Genomic DNA, 25,309 nt, shown 5'->3' with positions numbered 1-25,309 from the left:
CCCATAGGCGTATTTCTGAAGGAATAAATGACATCCATATCAATTACAAGATCATCACAATCGTGGAAAAAAAAAACAACTTCACACCTCATATCGCTACATTATTCCATCAATTACGAATATACCAAAGTAACGATATATAACATGCGCCCTCATCAAATTTTCCCGGAGAATTCAAAACGGTCATGATTAGCGAGCTTTAGATCTGCGACGCGAACGCTAAGACGACGCTAATTTGGCCAAAAATTGTGTTCTGGACATGCGCCAGACAGGTGGTTCCATTGTCCAACCCGGTAGGCTGCGTCGTCTTAGCGTTCGTGTTGCAGATCTAAAATTCGCTAATATTATATCTCAAGACCGAACATCCCTCCAAATTGTTGCTGATTTTTTGATGAGTCATCAGATGCATACCATCTCATTGAAGCAACATTGTCTTATATCCACACTTGTCAGAAGTACCATTATCTTTCCTCTCACATTAGTACGAAATCTCGGTCCCGTCAAGCCCAAAACATCATCCCATCATACAATTTACATTACTGCGGGGGAAAGATATTATGGTAGATAAACGGTGGGCTGATATATGACATCAAGAGTTCATATCGTGTTAGTTTCCGCCACTGAGCAGAGCGTTTGACATCATGTTTTTGACCACAAGAAAAGCTTCAGTCTATCCCTGTCTCGTGTCATGTCCATTAAGATGATACTGATTTCACGTAATTGATATTTTTTCCAGAAGAGGCCATTTGTATTCGTGTGTCAATGACCTCAAAATAAGGTGTTAGATTCCTTCGTTGATTCATCATGATAAAATACTTGGTCACCGTCCGATTAACGTGTACACACAATCACACGCGCACGAACACCTGTAAAAACACGCGCGACAATTCAATGTGCAGAAAGGAGCATACATAAATCTGTCATTAATCGTGTTGTCGTTCAACGTCATTCCTTAAATGGGTACGTGAACGCGGGGAAATTGAACTGGCGGTATAAAAGCAGACACGCGGGCGGTTGGATTCATAACAGCTCTTTAGGGGAGGCAGGGCATAAACGATACATCAAACAAGCACGCAAGGATAAAGAACGGAGTTTTCACTTTGTGGAGGAGCGTAATAGAAAAGGAAGAAAACAAACTCGGAAAAAAATACGAAAAAAGACTTGATATCGAGAGGGTTTCCATTAGACTAAAACGGGAGACGGAAAGACAAATCGTTAAGCATGATGCATGAGACGGCATGCGTAACCGAAACCATGTAGATATACCAGCGATTACTGGCCGGTAGCTTTTAACGGAGGGTGATCCCCTAAATCGTGATCCAATTTCCTCGGAAGACCGCCTTAGAAAAGTTATTTACACGCTGGTGGCGTTGCCCTGTAGAGCCGGCCAGTGAGAAAAGAGCATGGAAGGGGTACTACAGTCCCCCGGAAGACTTTATCTGCTCAAGCGGTCAATACTAACCAAGATGTTAGGAAGGTTGGGGGGGGGGGGGGGGTGAAGGAGGAGTGCGGAAGTGCAAGGATTTTGTAGAAAAAGAAAAAGCGATGATGAGGAATTGAGGATGATAGTGAGGAGGATGGAGGAGAAGGCGAAGGAGGAAGAGCATTAGGAGGAGAAGATGAGAGGAGGAAGAATTGAAGTCTGAGGGAAAAGAAGACAATCGTGACCTTCTTGTGTGTGTGTGTGTATGTGTGTGAGTGAGTGTGTATGTATGTTTATCAAAAAGTGCTTAGCTATCTCAAATTTGAATCAAACAAGAGGAATTTTATAATCGAGTTTTATAATCCCTCCGATGCCAGAAATACCACACGTCGATCTTGACTTTAGGATTAATTATTTCTGCTGTCATCGCTGTTATCTTCAATTTTTTTTTTTTTGACTTGCTACCTTCGTAAGTAGATTTATTTTGCTTCTCCATGATGGAGATGATATATATAGCTACCAATATTATTCGCTTTGACAAGACCAGTTTTCGCCAATTTCGATGTGGAGATATCGCTGAGTAGGACAGTGTATGGTAACACAAGTATAGCACATTTCACACCCAAATTGTCATGAAAACACTTTTTTTATAGTATGACTAGCGAACTGACAAACATCGTCATTTTATTAAAGATTTGATTAACCAAACATGAGGCATTAGAAAACAAAAGAGAACATGACCTGCATGAAGAAATTCAGGGATTTGGATGGCAAGCTGTCAAAACGAGATCATTTCACAATCTTTTAATGTTTTTATGATGAAAAATGAATTAGTGCAGTCTCTCTTTGACGTGTCTGACACGAAACTTGGGAGCAACAATTTTACCCTCGAGTGATCTGGATCTACAGTTAGACAATTTTTGATTGCCTTAGTCCATGTTCGCATTCATTCCCAGGGTACTACTCCGTAGGAATACAACATAATTATGTCATTCTGGTGCAAAGCTCATGTGCCTGTCTGTTGAACACATAAATGTGTGTGTGTGTGTGTGTGTGTGTGTGTGTGTGTGTGTGTGTGTGTGTGTGTGTGTGTGTGTGTGTGCATGCGGGCAGTTTGTGTTAACCTTTTATCCGCAAATGAATATGTGAAAAATAACCCTTAGAAAATTAATGTGACTTTCGCATTGTGGCAAACGCGTTGATGCTCCCTTGGTGTAAAAAACAACAACATAGCTTGAAGATGTACTATGTGTTTGAATGGATGTAATAGGGCTTGGTAAATTGCAAAATTGTCGCCCTGCATTCAGCATACCCACCAGGGTCACATCAATTTATCTTCTGTAACACGAGCTGTCTCGTTTAAATCACTGTATCCCAAAGGAACGACTTGTAATTGCAGCGCAACTGTAAAAGCTCTCGTTTTGGAGGATATACGCTTCATTTTGTCTTGTATTCTTTTACCGCTGCGGCATGAATAATGGATAGACGAGAATCTGGAGGAGGATTTGCATTATACTCGAATCATACAAAAGCACTAGTTTTCCACCCGTGCAAGTAAGTAGTTATGAATGCTTTCATTTAAGCAATCTTTGAAATATTGTATGCTCAAGGCTCAAGTTTTCTCCTCCAGCAAAGGATATACAGCTGTTACAAATCACCAGCACTTATATCCCACTGGCACTTCAATCGTTTTTTGCTGTTGTTGTTGTTGCGGGTCGTTTTGTGTGCGTGTGTGTGTGTTTTTATTTTCTAGTTAATTCTAGTCAACGCTTGAAAAGTAATCTGCGAATTCTTTACGTTTTTTGAATAATTCTAGAGAAGATATCACCTGCACTACAGATGGATTGTCAGTGGGATAGAACATTAGGAATCAGAAATGCGTTAGTGCTTAGAATATAGCCAGTTTCACTGCACAAAACTTACTTTTGTTTCCACAACCGCAATCGACCACACAAGTGCCGTATGAAAAGGATAAAGATATAAAGATGACCCCTTCTCACCCCCACCTTCCTCCCCCAACTCCCCCCCCCCCACCCCCACCCCCCCCCCCAAAAAAGGAAGGTTGAGCGTCAAATGGCTGCGGGGAATCTGAACTTTCTCAAAATGACATAAATCCAATAAGCGTCAAGGAGTGCCGACCAACCTGAATCACACCCTTGTTTGCAACAAGTGCCATAGATAGCTACTTAGGGCCTCTGAGTTCTTCTTTTGAATATCTGGATTTCTCGATAGCTCATAACTGAATTCCAATGATTCTCGATATAGTGTCTCTTGAAAGTCTAATGCGATAGAAGGAAAGCCTTTCTTCCGTACATCCTAAAACTACTCGAAGAGATTGGATACCCTTGGGGACACCAGAAGGCTTATAGGGTCTATCAAAGAAATACCTGTATCAGAGAGCATTTGTTCTTCTCTTTCTTTCTTTTTTGTCTACTGAGGGGTTTCTGATATATATTCTTGATGGTGTTGACAATGAGAAGGTTTCGGGGAATCACTTCTTCACTCAGGTAAGGAATATCGGCTTCAAGGATTGATCAAAGTTACTCCGTGATCCAAAGGTTATGATCGAAGAGTCATTGTGCTTAATCATGAAATGCGTTATCATCCAGATTGATAGGCCAAAGAAGACGATGGCTATCAAAACACCAATGCCTTTTAACATCACGTCTCGTATTTCTAGCCATGATACTTATCATGATCTCGTTGGTGTGTAATGTAGGAAATCTGTCTTACACGCTGCCTTTTTTACTTCCTTGCTTGTAACTGATTTTCCTCGACCAAATTAAAAGGGAAAGGGTCGATGAAAAAGACATCAGCGTTATTTGCCTAGTCCTCAACGTGGAAGAGATTACTCCCTGAATTCACGCAGAGCTGCATATTCTACCGGATGGATGAATCGAATTCCACACACAGGATGCTTGCTATTGATTAATGGGCAGTCCAAGCTCCAAAGAATAGCTCCAGGCTCTGAAAAAGGGGTGAGGAGGAAAAGATTAATCTCACATTTAAGAGATTTGCACACTCTTTAACCAAATGTCCTTTTTCTCCCCCTTGATTCGTGCACTGGCAGCATTATCGACTGCAGTCCTTCCGTCGCTCATACTCCATAAAATGCGCGATGAAGCGCAATAAGTATTACTCAAGGAGACCGAGCAAGCGTGCTGTACACACTTGAAGACATCAAAAAAAAAAAAAAAACACACACACAGCGAGACAGACAGATAGACAGACAACATACAGTCAGAGAGGGAAAGAAGGAAAGGGGTTGGACACACAAATTAAAAAAAAAATATATATTGTTTAAGTTCATGTTAACTTATAAAAACAAAAAAACTTTCTGCTCAAAGTTCCTGTCGTTTCCCGTGACGCTTACACCACTTGCAAAACTATCCATTGCTATTTCCTTTTTTAGCTTTACTGGAAAAAAAAATAATTTTGTCTGCAATGGTCAGAATTATGTGTTTCTTGTCGACGATTGAGTATGAGTAGCCAATTGTGAATAAAGGATGAGGTACACTGTCAATTTTGAAATGACTTCAGTTTGTCGAGAGTGCCTGAAGACACAAAATACGGAACAACTTAGACAAATATCTCTGAAGAAGATACTCTTTTCACTTGCTAATCTAAGGAAGTTGAAGTTTACATGAAATATTGGTCTTTCTGACATCAATGTCAAACATCGTAAGATTTGAAAATTATTGAAAAATTGAAAGAATGTCATTTCAATTGATATTTTCACTCGTGAGATACAGCTAAAAACATTACATTGTCAAGAAAGTCCAGGAATATATCTTGTCTGATGCGTATATGGGGAAAAAATACAAAGGTAATTGTAGCTGACATTTCCTGGCCTTTTTATCATTGAGAACGATTCACGAAACTGAGCGTGGGCGACTTCAATTTGCATTTTAATTCATAATTTCGAAATTGCAAAAGGACACACTGATTACTTTTTTTTTTCGGAAGTCCACGTAATTATGTATACAGCGAGTTACAGATTAGTGGCTCAACAGATGAAGTTCAGTCTTTGTTTTATTTCTTCACGTTGACCACACCAAAATCTTAGTGCTTTAGTATGGACAAAATCAAAGACAATGCAAAGATATTTCGTCAGAACGTGAAAATGAAAGTTTTTATTTGATGTCTATTCCTAACTGGTTTAATAACATCTAAATATAGTAAGTAACAACAGTATTGAGTCGAAAGGAATGGGTGTTCGGAGTCTAATTATCATCCCGCGGCACACAGTTATTTTTAAGCATCCACGTTATATTTTCCAGATCCGCCTTACAACCATGATACCGCTCTTGTCATAATTGTTAAAACATCGTCTCTGTTTAGCTAATTTTGAAGCGTGCATTCTGAAAACGCGGGCAGAAAATTAAAGTGTAGAATATTAAGTTTGGAATATTTGTAAGAACTTAGGCATTCAGATATAGCTTAATCTAAATTCTACATCTAGAGCAGTGAAGGCAGTGCTTATAGAACACGTTGTTGAACTTCGCGTACTATTCCACTAATAGCATCCAATCTAAGAAGGTTGACTTCTTCTACCATACGAGCAGAGCATTCAACACGTCCAAACGCCAACATAACCCATTTCAAAGCGAATCACGTGCCTAATTGCCCTAACGACTCCATCATTTGGCGGCCCATAGCCTAACCGGGGACATTAAGACATAGCAAGGGTTGTACCGTCATCGCTCTAATAACTTTGTTGTCGTGATGCACCATATTAAAGCACCCTGCTCCCGCATCACAGCTCAATATCAACATGACACGCCTCTGATCCAAGCCACTATCCTCTCAGACGACAACTCTCGCACTGGTTTCAGGACAAATCCTAGGTTGAGCTCCACATTTACGAGTCCGAGAATAAATAAATCTATCCGAGAAGCGAAGTAGCAAGAACAAGCCATTACAGCATGGTACATTACGTTTCTAAAAAAGGTGAACTGTTGTTCTGATGATTATTACCGCTCTCCGGCTTCGGGTGCATTCCATCAATCATATTTTGACGTATGGAAGGCAATATATAACTAGAATACCAGATAGATAGATAGATGGATGGATGGATAGATAGATGATAGAATGTTACAAAATGAACAGTTGATGAATAGATGGCGGGAGAGAAGAACTACATGATTTAAATTCTTTCGACGGCTGTCTAATTATCAGGACACTAAAATAAACCTCAAGGAATGCCGTCTTCATTAAAATCCTAAAGATTGTATCGATCATAAGACACTTGCACTCTTAGCATCCAGACTTTTGCATAACAAGCATGACAATTGCATGGTGAAGAAAACAAACAAACAAACAAACAAACAAAGTGGGTATATACTACTGCTGTGTTGCAGGAGGAGTTTGGTTTAGCTCCGTGCATCACGGCCTTTAAATTGTAAGGTTCCTGATTCGAATCTCTTTTGCAGAGGCGATTGCACACTGAGAGAAGGCACTTAATCCTCATAGTCCATTAAGTCTTCGTAGGGAACTGAATGTCTTCGGTCACGTGGTTATTAGCTTATTACAAGCATTCTCGCTTCTTTTACGGTTACGTAAAACAAATCATTCAATTCGGCGCATGAAAAAAAAAAGATATTTGATTTAGGAGTAACTTAATGTAATGAAATGAAAATATAGTCATGATAGTGTGGAAAGTCGAATAGTAGGGCATCTCAGTAGTCGATCTTATTTCAGTATTTCATTGCGTGTTGCTATGACATTATCGATCATTGGCATTTTTTATCATCTTGAATACTTTACTTATTTTCAAGTTTACGCGAATCTATTTTATGACAAATGCACACCTTTGCTATTCCACATCACCGGAACCACTATGAATAACAAATACCTGTCATCTTGCCGTCGTGTGTAAAAATGTCTTGCTATAATTACAGAGATGAATTAACACAAGGACACAAAGAGTGGTAAATTAAAAGAAAGATGGTGAGATAGATGAATCGATAGACAGACAAACAGACAGATAGACAGATAGATCGATAGACAGACAGATAGATAAGGTAGCTAGATTGATGTCTATATCATTCATTATCATTTTATTTTATACGATTATTTACCAAGGCGATGTAAAGACTTTCAATATTAAGCTATGCATCATAGATTCCTTTTAACACTGCGTAGACAAAATGACTTGGAATGAAAGTATGAACGATGATATAACTCCAGGTTTTATCAAACACAATTAAGCTATACATCGGAGACAACAATGCGGGCAAATAGGCGAATAGTACACAAAAAGCATAATAATGCAAATGAGTGGACTGGCCACGACCGAAATTACCAATCCGTTGTTTTTCATTATATTTTCGGTAGGCTTTTTGGTTGATTTCTCCTGGGTTCTGGCAAGACTTGTCTCGTTGCCGGGCCCTCCTTTAGCCGCTTGCCTAAGGGCACATTTACCACAGGTCGAGCGACAATAACAATAATGGGATGGGTCATTTCTCGCCTTTAAATCACGAGGAATAAAGTTCTACAGTTTATTTTCACAGTTTTACCTCCATCATGTCCAAGGCGGTTATAGCGTTGCCGTAGTATGTTTGTGTTTCGTTTGGTGTGCTTTTTTTAAAAGAATACCATGTTATTGTGATCACTAATATAATTGTTATTTTCATCATCAATCGTCATTCTTTTAGCGATATTAGATCCTTTGTCGTAAAAGAAACAGGTGATTAATTTCTGGCGTTTTTTTATAGAAAGAAACACACATACACACAAAAAAAACACACTCAAACATATACAGAAATACAGGGGGCAATTTCAGTTTTCACTACTGTGAGGTAACGAGTAAAGTTTGAAATTATTGTCAATTCTGGAATGTCCAATTTTTTCTATTTGATAAGTGATGCGTGATAGGAGAGAGTTCTCTCTTTTATTTTGTGATAAATCGGTAAAGGTTTTTTTTTTTTTGTCTCGGCTAATCTGGTATAATGGTATGTGTCTATCTTTTAATCACATTTTTTCTCAAATATTCATAACACATACGATTCGGCCCTGATATTCCGGTCGTGAGAAAATTGTGCAGTCTTTCCGTATTTGTAGACGCATATATCAAGTTATGTTTTGTCAAACAACGCTAAAGGAATATGACTTGGGTGTCCTTTTTTTCCCTCTCTGCTTTTATTTCTCTCATTCCATTCTCATGATTAGAGAATTCTTTGATGATTACGATATCGCATTACCCATTGCCAGCTCTACCGCCGTAAGGTTCTGGTAGCGTAATGCAAACTGCTATCGGCATACCACTCGAGTTATTATCACATTAAAGGCTAGTAAGCATCGATCTATTTCATTTTCTTCACAGCTACGTGATGTTCCATGCTGTACACTGCGACGCGACAGTCGGCCGTTGAATTGTTGTTGAGCGGCGATATTGACAGTAAACACAATACACGCTTATTTTACATCATCGCATGCCTTTATCTACGCCAGATATGAAACTGTTTTGTTTAATTGGAGAAGGTTTCGCGTGAATGCGTGCTGATTTTGCACTCTTATCCGTTAAATTTTGCATTCGACATCTTATGGTGTTCATTGACCGAACAATCCTTAAAAGATTGCTCAAAATGGATCAGGGCACATAACATAACAAAGAAAAAAATAACATGATAAAAAAAAAGGTTTCAGCAAAAATAATGTGAGAGAGAATCGCTGATAAAGAGGAAGCCACGAGAATAGAAAATTGCCTTTGCCCTTTAAAAAAAAAATAGGGTTTTCAAGGATAACACTATCATGTTAAGTTTAATATCGTTAATGGAAGCTGTTTATACGACCACGTTCATATATTCATTAATCACGTTCGGTCTTTTTTTTTTTTTCTTGTTCATTCCTTTTCTTTCTTTCTTTCTTTCTTTTTTTTTTTTGGGCAACGTGCAAAAGATTGTAAAGAAGGGCAAAATATACAATCATCAAAATTGAGGGAAACTTATCAGACCACCGGCGATGTCTCACCAGAAATAGCGTCCAAAAATGACCAACATATTAATCCAGGGTGTGAGTGTGCGTATGTGTGTGTGTGACCGTGTGTGTCGCTGTCATTGACAGGCAGGTTCGTTCTTACAACAGAGTTGTCTTCCTCGTTTTCAAGTCAAATAAAAGAGAGTATATCCTATGGAGGCTCTACTATGACTTTCGAAATCACGGTAAACAAAGACATCAGCCATCCACTTACATGACAAGCAACAAGTTATCAGCATACGGACAAACAATCACACAAACACACACACACACACACACACACACACACATATATATATATATATATATATATATATGCATTTGTATGGCTTTTAATTTGGTTGGCTTAGTGCGGGCAAAGGAAAAGGGAAAACAAAACGAAATTCTCATTGAAAAGCAAAAGCGCATTCGCCAGGCCAATTTTACAACACAAAAACATAAAAAGACGTCGATAGAAAAAAAGAAGAAGAAGCGACCAGACAGGCACACAGAGAAGAGGTAGGCATGCTCTAAGATCCTCTTTACTCTGCTTTTCAGGCGTAGCTGATGGGTTTTAATTAGACCTATAACATGCGCCTGGGGTAATATTTTGTTTCTGCGTCTACAACAAATAAGGCACGCACGAAGACGTCACAACCCTTAGCAAGAATTAAATGAGATGTTACAAAAAAGATCCTTCCGAAGAGGTTTTTTACTTTTTCTCACTGGTTCTGCTCTTTATTTCTGGCCTCTCATGCTCCTTTTTTGCTCTTTTGTCTATTTCCACTTTTCTTACATTCCCTTGCACTGTTTTCAATTTTTTTTTTCTATACCAAATGACATTTCTTCCTAGACAGCGTGTAACAAACAAATAGTTAATTTTCTTGCTTTTTTGAACTAGTGTCATTTCAGTTTCGCCGTGGTTTTAATTCATAATATCAAAATTAAATGTTATTTTTGTCTTGGAAATCACGAAATAAGTTATGTGCCTTCAGGAATAGAAATGGCGGTCCTTAACAATAAGTTTGATGTGCAAATGGAAACGACATCCGCCATGTCCGCAATCAGTTCGTTGGTCATGGGCTCAATCATGCATCTATGGTGAGCTTGTCTAACCATCATGCCTCAGATATTCAGAATAAAAGAGAGAGAAAGAGCAAAATTACAAATCAAGATCTTCACTCTGAGCATCGCCCTAACCCACAATTAATCTTCCATGCACTTTAGTTATCTCGTTAGTTTGCCAACCAAGAAAAAGGTCGGAAGATGCTGAAGGCACGCGCGTTCACCCGTCAGCGTACGGGTCGGCATGCATCAATCAAAGGTAGAAAAGGCGAAGCAATGGCCGAAATATGAATGCGCTCCTTTTGATGCCAATGAACAAAAATACAGCTCGTAACTTTCTGACCAGGCCGTGACGACAACGGAAACACTTATCGAAGATGTCGTAGGAAGATTTGTTGTATTTTGTGTGCAATAAAACTCCAGTGGACTCTAAAACTCTTCATTTCACATCCTTTATCCTACAAAGAAGGAACTTGAATGGGAATAGATAGTGTAGGAAGTGGACTGCGAGTTAAGCACTGTGAAGTTAGATGAGAATGGCAAAGTGCCTTTCTACAACTTACTTGATTCTTACAAAATGTGCACAGTTCGTTGACTTCCTGTCCATAGGTCTCCTTTCCGAGGTAATAATGGAAAAAATCTACGCAATATCAAACAAATTTTATTTGCAGCTGACGCACATGCTTAGACTGCTATGTGTATCATTCATGAGTGTTAATGTCAAAGTCTAGACTTTAAAAAGGATTGGATGTTACATCTAACACACAGATTTGTGTTATTGTTGATTTGGTTTTATCTATAATTTCTTCATAAGCTGTTTGGTTAATTCGAAACAGTCATTGATCATGAATCTGGTCTGTAATACTCTGCCGCGCACGTTAATGTTTCATTTGGCTGACAGCTGCTCCCGCGGTTGATTTCCTTGCTTGAGATTTGTCATTGTCTACATTTTCTGCTGTTCCATGTTCATCCATTTACTGTCTCCATGTGCAATATCATGATTATCGTGAAATTTACTCTGCCCCCTTCAGTTTCTCACACTTGCTTGATAATTATGGATGCACCTGTTATAATCGTGATTATTTTTTTTTATTGATATATTGCATCTGTGAAATGCACATTGCCGTATCCACCAATATTTGAGCCCATTTTGGACATATCTTATTTTTTTATCCATTTTATATTGCTTTATGTCACCCTTGTTAGATTGGCAAAGTTTGATCAACATTAAAAACAAACTCAATCTATCCCCGGAGGTATTAAAATAGTGTGACGTCAGGCTTTAAAGAAAAAAAAAATATATATATGGCATTTTTCAATCACGAGAGTTCGGCTATGATTATTACACAATAGCTTAATCAACTATTAATCCCAATCACGTCATGTTTTCAGCGATGCTCGCTACCGCTTTTCTCTTCCTACCCCCTTTTTCCTTCCTCCGATATCTCATTCAGACATGACGACTTGCCAATGATTATGCACCAACAGCCGCACGCCCAATGATTGAGGTTTCGTTTCCCTCATTATTTTGGTGTTCCGCTAATATACGAGCAATCAACGTGCCATAAAAACGCGAAATTGTGAAATAATGAGGGACGGATTACGCTTGATAATATTTGACTGATGCAATGAAAATCACGGGCATAATGCCAAGGTCTTTCGTTAACTTCTGCATCCTCATTTCAATTGATGTACAGAAAGGGTACATTAAAAGGGGTATTGACAATTGTTCAGTTTGCTTTAGTATAATGACAGATGAAAAAAAAAATGTCGCGCCCTTTATGAAAGCAGTGATAGAATTTATCTCTGGCTACCGCGTGATCATTGCTAAGGGTACATCAGCCGTCGAATGATATGTCGGCCGTCTTTATCGCCTATTTATTATTTGTATATCTACTTATTTATTGGTATTCTGTCACTCTATCAATAGGATTGTGTCTATGTCGTTGATAAAAGTTCCTAATGCCGGCTTTGATATATTTCTATGATCACAACTACAGATGTAATTGTATTTGTCACAAAGCCATGAATTTCTTTGAGCCTCTAAAACCATCGCTGTCATTCATAACACAATGATTATTACAATCCAAAGGCTGTTACGGAAGAATGTTGAAGTCAAAAGAAGTTGTGCTACCACAAATAATACTTTAAATTGTGCGCACTTGCCAATAACCAGTGAACTGCAGTCACAGGATGCTAAAATATTAGTCATACGATTTATTTACGAAGTCTCTACAAAGTACCCATTGTACACTATATATATTGTTTGCATCAAACATTAAATTTTGTTAAGTATAGTTCAGTGTAGGCGGTAGGCGTATAGATTGGAGGAATATTGAATAAAATATGTCAAAGAAAATATGTAAGGAATTAAATTCTGGTGTGATAGGTCTGTGAAGCACGTAATGGTTGTACTATATGAAAAGTGTAATTACAGATTTACATGTATACATTAATTGTGTTTAGTGAAATGTCTCCACCGTTTATAGATATGATCATTAAAAAATCTTCGTAAGTGCACGAAACGTATGATCTAAACACTGCAAGACTTCAAGAAATTGTATTTAAGGGAAAAAATGATTCATGCAGATTATCTTGGCTCTCCTGTTTTAGTATTTTGGGGGCTCTTTAATCACATTGATAAGCTGCGCACAAAATATCTTTGATTTTAAATCTCTAAAGAGTTAGACATTTTGAAAATGAAATTACTAGCATCTTCTTGATTCATCTTTAATCGAGAGAGAGAGAGAAAAAAAGGAAAAAGCCACCTGTAAACAGCATAAAATGTGAACACCAAAATCAGGAGTTCAAAAGTTACATTCATTAATGTGTGTTTCATACAGATTCAAATCAACTGTTGCCATAGCACAAAAAATAATATGAAATGATCAGCATATAACCTAAAAAAAAAAAAAGCACACACACACGCACACACACACACACACACACACACACACAATATTTGCGTTCGCATACTGTCTCATAATGCTACTTCTGACAGGGAAATGGCATCACGCCCATTATGAACTTTAAATCGTCTGTCTTGTATACATCGTTAATTCAATACTCTGGGGTTTTTTTGTCCCTTTGTGCACCTCTCTCTCTCTCTCTGTCTCTGTCTCTCTCTCTCTCTCTCTCTCGCTCTCTCTCTTTCTATCTCTCTCTCTCTTTTTCTTTCTCTCTTGTCCCTCATGATTCTTAAAGCCTTATAACTTAAACCTTATAACTTAATAACTTAAGTTATCAACCTCATAACTTCAACCTTAAACTTCAACCACATCTGAGGATGCGTGCACCATAGGGATTTTGTTCCGGAGGAAACTATTCCGCAGCAGTGCAGACAAATAATTTCTCTGTGCCGATAGAAATATCCTAGAGGGTAAAACATTTCCTCGACAACTTTGGGAGGTTTTAGCACAACATTTCTGCTCCAATTCTTCAAATTCCGCTTCTTTCTTTTATCCAATGATCTTTTGCTGATTTTGGTTGACCACCAATGATTTAGGGGGAAGTTATGCAGAAAGTTGTACTTGGTAAAGAATGTGCCCCTGTATAATCAACCCGCACACACACAAACACACACACACGTTTATATGCATAAACATGTATGTATATGTAGATACAAGTGTCCAGATATTATTGTTACAGTTTCTTTGTATTGCAGTAGTTACAGGGATCTAAAATTGTCTATCACCATGAAACGTGAGCTAAGACTGTTGTCGAATGTTTCTCATATTTGGAAATGCGAAGCAGTGATTTATTAGTGAACAATTTGGATGAAATGAATCTGTTGTGGTCGTTAGATTGTGAGTAATATAGCCATGCATTCGATTTTGAATCAAGTTTCCATGTTAGGAGCAGATTTTAGAAATGAAGGAACTTTTGTGAATTCATCGCTTCAAGAGAATTTCTGATCGAGAGCCCTGTAATCTGGATTCTTATTTCCGACCCCTTATTTGAAACTTCTTCTTTACAATTGTAATGTATTGGTTGCCTACATGGCGAGTGTTTTCCTTTCTTATATTTTTTTTCAAGCAAGCTTACACATTCCCGATTGCAATTGATCATACAGAATGACTACAATTGAGGAGAAACTACGCGTTTCTGCTGGCAAAAACAAAACAAAACGAGACAAAACAAAAGAAAACAAACACAAAAACAAAACACAAACACAAAACTCTCAACTAATTCAATTCAATTCAATACTGACTGATGATTTCTGTTTGCTGGCGAGGATATGCACTCAAGTTCAGTGATCGCTGTTACCTCCTCGTGCAAAATGATAAACATTGCGCCAATACTCAATCTCCTCATCGTTTTGGTTTTCTTCCCTTCAGGTTGGCAACACATTATCATCTACTTTTGATAACAGGGCTAGGAAAGGGTAGATGAGCGACTAGACGGGCACAGAAAAGAAAAACGCCGCGGGACTACGAGAGGGGCCAGTCATGAAGGGCACGTTTCGCTTCTACCTTTGGGTTTGCATCGTCGCTTACGTAACATGGGGTGGTGGAGCACTTCCGGCAGTCCTTGGCAAAGAACTCGTCATGGATGACGTCGAAGAGCAAGGTAAGCCAAAGGCATGGTATCGTTTTGGTTGAGAGGGCGCGTTAGATTTTTGAAAATGAGAAACCAATTATGAAATATAAAAGAGCATTCAATTTTTAGGTGAGTTGAAGTTTATTTGATGAAATTTGATCGTAAAATGGATGAGATATTCAAAAACAAAGTAGTACTGAAAAGTAAGAGACTTTTGGTACTCGTGTTGATGACAACTTGTCACCTCACATTTTCATATTTGTCTTGCCAGAGTGCATGGAAATGTGTATCCTTTCTTTTGCTTTACCTTCAAGACACAGGGGGTCCTGTTTCGGTGACGTTAATGAAGTTTCGTAAGGCCGGTTGTTTCTTTACTCTGCCATGAGCATATCCCAAGAGTATAATCAAGTAAACTTCTGCAGTTTATATCTCGCGTGAATGATAATGAGTGATCGTCGTGTGGATGCCAAAAATACTTGTCACTGATGTATTTCGAGGAATCCTTGAAGTCTCTTTCATTGCACTGTAGAGCCTCCGTCCACAGGGGGGTATATTACACTCGCTCAGCTACAGATTTGACAATAGCTGGTGATCGATCTTTATTTTGTTGTTGTTGTTTGTTACACTGTGACATTTCACAACAAACACACAAACAGGAAATTAAACTTTGCTAGAGCGAATACATTTTGAAATAAGGAGAGATTACGTTTCATTGTGGTAAATGGACGAGAAATTTTCGATGAAGATATTGACATGACGCGCCAACAAGTGCCGACGGCATTCCAAAGGCACTTTGTAAGAACATAAGAACCAGGAAATACTTCCTTCCGCCTTTACATTTCTCTTGCTATTAATCTTTTTTGAGATATCTGGACAATCTTTAAAACTTCTTTTATTCTTTCAATAGACGTATATTGTAATGACTGAAGGGTGAAACTGAGACGTGCGTTGATAAACAGTGAAAAGCGTTGTCTCTACTCTGTACGCCCTGTTCTCTCCTACAGACCTGGCGGAATGGGTTCAGGGGCAAGAGACGCCATTGAGAAATCAATTCTGGGAGGAGGAGGAGGAGGAGGAAGAAGGGGAGGAGGATGCCATGTCGCCGGAGTCTGACAAACGCCAGTATCCTGGCGGTAAGCGGCAATACCCTGGCGGTAAGCGGCAATACCCTGGCGGTAAGCGGCAATACCCTGGCGGCAAGCGGCAATACCCTGGCGGTAAGCGGCAATACCCGGGGGGCAAGAGACAGTACCCGGGGGGCAAACGCTCCCAGTACCTGGAGGCTAAGCGCCAGTTTGTTGGCGGTGAGCCCATACCTTCACCGGAGTTGCGGCAGTACCCCGGCGGCAAGCGACAATACCCCGGAGGTAAACGGCAGTACCCTGGAGGAAAGCGCCAGTACCCTGGTGGTAAGCGCCAGTATCCCGGCGGCAAGAGGCAATACCCTGGCGGAAAGCGATCGGAAAGTGATCAGGATATGCTGCCGATGGAAATCCGACAGTACCCCGGCGGCAAACGACAGTATCCTGGCGGCAAGCGGCAATATCCTGGCGGCAAGCGGCAATTTCCCGGCGGCAAGCGGCAATTTGTTGGCGGTGAGCCCTCAGAGCAGGTGTCATCCATCAGCAAACGGTTTGCTCCCGAAGAGGATGACATGATGGATTTCTCAAAGCTTGCCCAGATGTACACACTGAATAATGACATTCTACTTAATGAACAAGACCGCGAGCTCGAAGATCTCCTAGATGACATACTAGTAGATACCAGGCCAGAGTTTGATCTAGAGAGGGCCAGGGATTTGTTACTCGAAAACGCCAACGCTGACGATGCTTTGGCGCTAGATCTGTCTGCTGTCCTGCAAGATCGAGAAGGGATGGATGATTGGTAGCACAAGTCCTTAACTGGTTTCAAAAATGGGTTAATCAAACTGCTTTCTGTGGAATATTTTCGAAAAAGTCTTTAAAGATTCACAAAGAAAAAAAGAGATGAACGTATTGTTGAATTCGTTGAATTTACTTATGCCTTTCTCAGTGAGTCATAAACGTTATTTAGTTAATTACGCAGGCAGTAAATCGTATAACGATATTTATTATCACTCAGTACTTTGTATATCATCTTACATCAATGTGGGGAATGCATTCAGACATCAATTCTCAACGTCATAGCGTTTCCCGGCAGTGTAATCGAAACAAAATTATTTCTGCAAGTCAACTAGTCGTGAAGACGAGTAAATGAATTTCAAAGACGCAGTAACTAACGTAGAAAATGACACTTTTATATGTACATAAACGACTAGTAGTCTAGTTAATGGCAGATATTGCGCTTTGACACATGGTTCGAGATACCTAGGCCAGAGTCAGAAGATATAGCTTCGTCTTTTAAGTATTCAAAATCTTTTCGTAAATCAAAAATTGAAACTTTAGAATTCTACTGTCGACAATCTGTGAATACCTTCAATTATTACTTGGCAAGGCTAGGGTTATTGAAGCACTAGGGCCTATATGTACATATAAGAAGCATCGTTATGACCGTAAGAAAACAGTGCGTACAATGTAAATGTCCAGAGGATATCGGTTTTAGGGGTTTTAGTTTTGCGTTATTTCGCTTGCTTTTCTTTATCTAGTGATCAATCCTCGTGTAGAAAAATCCGCCCTCTGTTGTTCAAATCCGTCCTATAAATATGCAGCATTCCATCACGAACGTGAGAAGACGAATTACGGCTTTGAATACGTGTGCAGAACCGAACGGATAATTTCAACGTTGATTGGGACCACATAATCATACGGACATCACTGTGAAAAATATCAATAGATGTATATCTAAATCGGCAACACCGATCAATGCTTTCCAATTGCAGTTGCAGTAAAACTGTCACAAACTGCATGCCATAGTATCTGATTATAACTCAAGATTATTAAAATTGTCTGTTGAATCTTTTCTTTTGTCACTATATCACAATTATGGTCATTTCATTCATTAGCACCAACTTTTCACAAAGGGGAAAAAACGAAAAAGTTGATTTCAAGCTCGTTGATTTATGTCTTTTAAGTGACCAAAATCGCAAGAAAAGAAGCCTGAAACTTATTGAGATAATATATTATGAAAAACAAACTGACGAAAAACAGAATGCTGTAGTTAGCGATTGATAGTTTGAATTCGAGGAATTATATTCGAAAAAAGAGAGACCATTATTATGCTTGAGATGGGAGTATTCAAAAACCCGAGATGTTTGTGCCTTATAAGGCAAAAAGAAAAAGAAAGAAATTAAAAGGTTCATAGAATAGTTGACAACTTTGCATGGACAAAATAAAAGCAAATAGAGAGCAGCCTTTAAATACATCCAAGAGTAGGCCTAATTGACCTGTCACCTATTAATGTTATGTGTTATATCGTCGTCTTACAGAAAATTTATGTCGATGCGTTTGTGTTTTGTGGAAATTTCATCAAACTCCATCAACGAAATTTCGTATTTACGGAGTGGTTTGGTCATTCGATAAACTCATCACTGCGATTTGTACAAGACTGACTACCAATGGGAGGCAGATCGTACTAGTTTTCTAGCCATAGCTTTTACCCACACACGGAAACACTGTACTCGAGTTGGGTGCCTAGTAATGTTGCCATGCAATTTGTTAAAATTAACATAAAGGGCGACAGGCCATAAGAAAATGGCATCAGATTACTAGTATACTTCATTCGAGATTGGGTCAGAAAGACCAAAGCTACACGTCATGAGGTTGTTAGTCTTGCTTCATTCATCATCCATGGCAATCACAGCCCTATCCCCTCAAAGAAAAAAAAATAGTAAGAATAAATACGTAAATGAATAAGGTTTGGGGAAAAAAAGTTATCGCGTTGATGGATCGATTTCATTTTCATTTTAATGCTCCTTCCTTCTCATTTCAAACGATGATTGTTGGATTATGGATTGGCGATAACACCTAGTGTTTGTTTCTGGCAGTTTGCCAAATGCACTCAAGTAATCAGAACGTCACTATGTCTGCTTATTCGCCTTTCTTAATATCAAAAGAAATTCACAAGATGGTCCTTCGCTATCTTAGTGACTCTTTCTTTGAATGAACGAAAAGACTCCCTGGTTGACTGTTAATCACTGCGAAATTGAACAATTTTGCTGATGCTGTGATGAAATCCTGATGTAATTTACATCTTCGTCAGGAAAAAACAAGCTTTTTTTAAATTTCTATCCTTGATCAAGTTTTCACGTTCAGTTAAAACTTGGCAACTTTTAACGCTCACGATTCCAATGAAACAAGCATTATACATTATGGACAAAGCATTTGGTGGAATGATTAAAGTTACGTGCTAATTAGAACTTCGGAATATCTTAGATGTTTTAAGAAGTTTGTATCAAGGCAGTCTTGTGTTTGCTTCTGTTGTCATTATTTATGCACCTTTCAAAACTGTTTCACATTTCGCAAGTGCGATGAGGTATTCACTTGTGCAAAAACGCGAGGTTTCTATCAATACTTATGTTTCTCTGAATTTTTGATTCAGCAGTTTGTAACTGACGCGTATACAAACCTTTTATTGGTGTGTCCCCTTGATGAACAATGAGCAAATTAAATATTACATTTCGAAATCGCCTGTGTGATGCAGCGAGTATGCTTTTCGTTTTGTCTTTGTGACTGTTATTCCAAAGAAAAGTAATTCTTTGTGGATTTTTCACAAAAAGGCATAACTGCAACCTCGTTCTTTTATCTTTTTTCTTTTTTACTGTTGTGCTAGAGATGCAAATTTTGTCATCACAATCTAAAATTTGAAATTTGCTCTTCTTCAGCGCAGTGTTTGTCATTATTTTTCACTTCCCCCGCCCTTAACTTTCTCTCTTTCTCTCTTCTTTCTAATTCTCTCTCTCTCGCTCTCTTTCTTCATCATCATTATTCTGGTATACAAGGGGAATCTCTTTCTGTTTGCGATATATGTATAATATGATATGATTATGTATGTATATATATATATATATATATATATATATATATATATATATATAATCATATAATACATGTATGTATATTATTGTCTATACATATGATGAAATACCATCAATATTAAATATTTTATTTTACACCATATATAGAATATATACTGTAAATATATATACTTATATAAGCATATGTTTAAAAATGACCAATATTTTATATATATATATATATATATATATATATATATATATATATATATAGACAGAAGTATTGGAACAAGTTCACGCGGTTGACTGCAGGTTCATCCGAATTTATTGCAACTCTGAGTTTCATGCAACCTCCATGAGGTGAAATCATCAGGCAATTCATGCAACCTCATGAGGTTGCATGAATTGCCTGATGATTTCACCTCATGGAGGTTGCATGAAACTCAGAGTTGCAAAGGATGAACCTGCAGTCAACCGCGTGAACTTGTTCCAGTACTTCTGTCTAAAGCTCTTCCTTTGAGGATATCGAGCACTCTTCATAGTAGGATAGAATCACCAAGTGAATATATATATATATATATATATATATATATATATATATATATAAATTGTATATATATCACATATGTATGTATAATTTGTGAGATTCATCCCCTCGAGTGGGGAGAATATTTTTTGCGTCTCTCATCAAACACACTTGTTGGTTTAATCAAGTTATCTGTCGGACAAATCCCATCTCACCATGGCCGCTATCACATGATTTGATTGCACGCCTCTTGCTGGATGAGGAGGCGCACCTGTAGGCATCATACGCACACAGCAACAGACACAGACACAATAATTCAATGATACCTCAACAAACAGCGTCAATTTTCCATAGAAATCCGAGGTGCTCAAGCCACCTGCTGTAGTCACACACTTCACGTAACAATGAGCATGCTTTTTCTGGACATGCTATACAACAAAGCTGCTACCAGGTATAGTTGTGAGCTCTGACATACGCCCCAGGTCATGCAGCTCTCTTCACTCAATTAACATGGTCATATCAATACCATTCGTTCGAACAAAAGGCAAGCTGGGAGCTGCGACCACGTCAGCAAACCGTTGTTGTACGAGGGTGATGTCGATGATAATGACATTAAATAAGAAGTAAGTCGAGCTCTTGTCATTTGGACAGAATGCTGATAAATTGAGGGATCTGGATCAGAAAAGAGAGTTACGTATTTCTAGAACATATAGATAGAGTACGTAACAAAAACGCCCACACTGTGGTTCCACTACGGTGACAACAAAAACTACCAAAGAAAATTATTATGTCCCTCTACAATTATCACTGTCAGCGCTACAGATGACAGAAATAATGGAAGCGATGATAGTTTGATCAGAAGATAGAATATAGCAATCATGAAAATACTAAACACGGTATCTACAGAGATTATAAACCCATTTCACCACAAATACTGTTCAATTAATTTAGCTCCAGAAAAAATAATCAGAATTTGAACGCCATGTTTGTACTGCCAAAAAGAGAGACAATCTAGTTTTGTAAAGAATTTTCACCTGAAGATAAAACTCTTATTAAAAATAAAAAAGTTACCGTGATCAGACGAAGCTTGAAATTTAAATGACAATAGATTTAGCTTGAATAAATTTCATATTAAGAAGGCAGGGAAAGCTTCTCTTCTGCCCCTGACCCCCTCTCAATCCACCCTACTCTTCAAGTCACACTTGAACGCTACAATAAGCAAAAATAGAACCCGACAAATCAAATATGAAGAGTGTGAGGACCTTTTTGTTCTTTGTCACTGGGTGATTCAGTATTGAACAGTCTGTCTTTATTATACTACACTGACCGACTATGCAGGCGCAATCAGTATCTTTCTTGTGTACTCGTATTTGTTGATTAATGTGCATTACCGCACTGTTAATGCCAATCTCTTCATGCGCGTGTACAAAAGGAAATAAAGTATATAGGGGAAAAAGGTCTGTACACACAAGAGAATTCAAGTTAAGAGCAACAGGATACGAAGTCACCTTATAAATGAAAGGTGACTTCGATACTCGCCTGACTCGGTAAATGGAGTGACTGATGAGGCATCTCCAGTAGCTAGACCTTATTTTTTCTCAGGCGGTCAGACAGCAGTAATCAATGCACGAAACGGAACCCTGTGGTTGACTCCTCCCAACAGATCCGTCTAATACACAGTGGTAAGGGATTCTCTCTAACACCTGTTAAACACGATTGAGAACACAGGCTAAATCGGCCTGCGATTTTTGACAGACGGATTCATTTAAAGGATTCATGTTATTTTAAACCTCCTCGACTGGCACAAAATATCGAGCAAGGAGAAGAAGAAAAAAAAATGATAGGATTATACGTCATCTAAAACGTGAGATGTTCCCATTTAGATTTGTCCTACAAGGCGCGTTTTATGACGCACATATCATATTCATCTCTCGGGATTGCATTTCAATTTCTTAGGCTCTCTCTAAAGGCGTGCCAGGGGCGTTTCTTTCCCGACATTTGTATTCCTCACTTCGCACATTGTAGTTATGCTTCCTGTCATATATATCTTGTACTACTTGTGAAACATGAGCAGACTAGACATTCAAGTCAAGCCGTGAAGGCTGCATATAAAGCCAGTAAATATCAACATCCTACAGTAGTATTCTGATATCAATATAACAAGCGTGTGAAGAAGAGGATTGTTGATATGATAGGTATATATATAATATATTGGTCACGTGTCCATATTCATTACTTTTGTGCAACATGAAATGTGCGTGTGTGTGTATGTGTGTGTGTGCGTGTGCATGAGTGTGTTTGTGGACATGTAAGCCTATTATGATAAGTGATCCTATATTCAAACGTGTATATATACTATATATGTGTGTATATATATATATGTATATATATATACTGCTTTAAACATCAAATTTTCTGTTTGTCAAGCTTTTGTGTGAGTTGTCGGTTGGTTGCTGTGGTCGCATAGGTCTACTGTTGGATATGTTATGTGTCACGTTTCTTGCTGCTTTATAATTATGCTTTTTGAGATGGATAAGGCCCCACATCACCTTTTCCGGATTGAAATATGAGCTGCACTATAGCCAGGCTGCTAACTTTCACTAGTTTACATCAGTGCTCTCTTTTTTTTTCGCCTCATTATTCCCAAAGAAATGAGTAGTAGTAGCGGAACTCGAGTAAGCAGGAATTCCCGTTAATGGACGCCGACGTCGTAAGTTATCATAACGGTAAATCAGATACCGGTGTCAGAATTCTGGCGCCATTTTCACAGCAGTGTAGTGTCAAAAGCCACTTGTTGAGTCACTAAATAGTGTTTCATTTCAATTATTACGAGAGTTTCAGGTCAGCTTCATGTTATGTCTCAATCGCGGAAACACAGCATGGTGCTGTTATGAATAAAAAAGATGGTGCTGTAAAAATAAGTAAGAAAGTAAAAAAAAAAAAGAGTCAGAAGTCATGGAAAGGTTAATAATTATGAGTTTGATTCATCTATGTCTACTGCCTGAGGCCTACGGCGCAGATTTACGCTACTATCTTGTTTTCTTCTTATTATCATTATCATTATTGTTATTATTATCATTATTATTATCAATATTATCATTATTATTATTATTATTATTATTATCATCATTAATAATAGTAATATTAATATCAATTTATTATTATTATTATCATTAATATTATTATTATTATTATCATTAATATTATTATTATTATTATTATCATTAATATTATTATTATTATTATCATTATTATCAATATTATTGATATCATTATAATCATTATTACATGTGTATTACATTTATTCGCAATGTTAACCATTTCTCTGTATTCCAATGGTTTAATAGTCTGACCACTTTTACTTGATCTGAACAGGGAGGTGAGACTCCTCTCACATCCCTGTTCAGATCAAAATCTCCGAAGGTTCTAAAATATTATTGTCTGCACATTGTTCTTATTATTTGTTGTTGTTTTGTTGTTTATAGGTGAAACGTAGTCTAGTAGTTTTCCCTTAGATGATCGCAATTATTGTTCAACCACAAGGTTTTTTTCTTTCTTTTGAGAATCAGAATATCAATGAAAGGAAAGACGTCCACATGCATGGAATTACGTTGTACATGAATTTAAAGTGCAATTATACACTATTAGCTGTTATGAGAGTATGGCCGTACGAAGGGGGTGAGGGAGTAAGGTTAGTAATCACCCCTACATACACGTACGCACACACACATACACACACACACACACACGCACACACACACACACACACACACACGCACACACGCACACACGCACACACACACACACACACACACAGACGCACTCACACACACCACACACACACACACACAATCACGATAGTCTTCTCTTTTCCCCAGACTTATCTCTTTTCTCTCATCTTCTTCTCCTAATGGTCCTTCAAACACACACATCCACATAGACGTACTACTTAAGTATACTGATAAAGTGGAGACCCAGACTCAGAAAAAGAGGTGGCATATACCACAATACAGCCCTTCGAATTGTCCTTGAATAATCAATTTTTCTTACTTTTTGACAATTTTCCAAATATTCTCTCAAAAAGTGTGCACCAGATCGTTGGATTTCAGTTCTTCAATTTCAAAAGCTTCCTCGAGTGGAAGGGGGGATACACCCCCCCCCCCCCAATCTATATACACCCTCCACCCTCCCGGTCGCTTCGCTCCCTCTTGTGTGTGTTCACCCCAAATTATAACATGATTATTCTTGCCTCACACCAAATATATATATATATATCTGCATCCGACCATGAAAAAGAATAACATCACACATGAAACAGAACACTGATAGAGGTTTCGTAAAAATAAATGAATAAATAAATAATAGAAGTTGTACGCGCAGGACATAGGCCTAGTCATCTTAGCTTATTTGCTAATTCCATTCTATAATGGCAATATGTGAAACATTAGAATTTAATAATGTGCATTAATTCAAGTTCTTTATTTTTGAATAACGCCTGGAAATTCGCAGTAAGTGTAAAAGAGACTGCCATTTCGGAGCTGGCTTGTTATAGTTATAGAAGGAAATTATCCAACAAGAACTAAACTGTTGTTCTTATGCAGGTGTAAACCATTGTCTCAAGACAACGATGTGTGGCCACTCCCACCCCCCCCCCCCACAATAACAACAAAATACTGAAGTCATTTGAGCATGATGCGGAAATGTACGTCAACTTGTTTACCCCCAGAATGTTCGCAATCACTTTCCAGGTTAAGTGTAAACATCTGGGGATGACAGCGAGACTGGTAATGCAGGTTTAAAAAAAGATGCGTAGAGAAGAAAAAGGAGAAGCAGAGCATCACTTACTTTGACCTCGATGCCAAGAAATGTC

At 38.3% G+C, this 25,309-nt stretch overlaps 1 protein-coding gene across 1 annotated transcript; it reads left to right on the top strand.

The window, feature by feature from the left end:
- The first annotated feature begins 14,892 nt into the window (after positions 1-14,892).
- Positions 14,893-16,871, top strand: LOC139724027 (uncharacterized). Its single transcript, XM_071635226.1, has 2 exons — positions 14,893-15,013; positions 15,988-16,871. Exons 1-2 carry the CDS (start codon positions 14,893-14,895, stop codon positions 16,869-16,871), a joined length of 1,005 nt encoding a protein of 334 aa, XP_071491327.1.
- The last annotated feature ends 8,438 nt before the right edge of the window (positions 16,872-25,309 follow it).

Source organism: Diadema antillarum, unplaced genomic scaffold, assembly GCF_040938485.1.
Source record: "Diadema antillarum isolate AM-2024a unplaced genomic scaffold, OU_Dant_1.0 scf00000205, whole genome shotgun sequence".
NCBI lineage: Eukaryota > Metazoa > Echinodermata > Echinoidea > Diadematoida > Diadematidae > Diadema > Diadema antillarum.
This window is presented reverse-complemented; position numbering and strand designations above follow the sequence as displayed.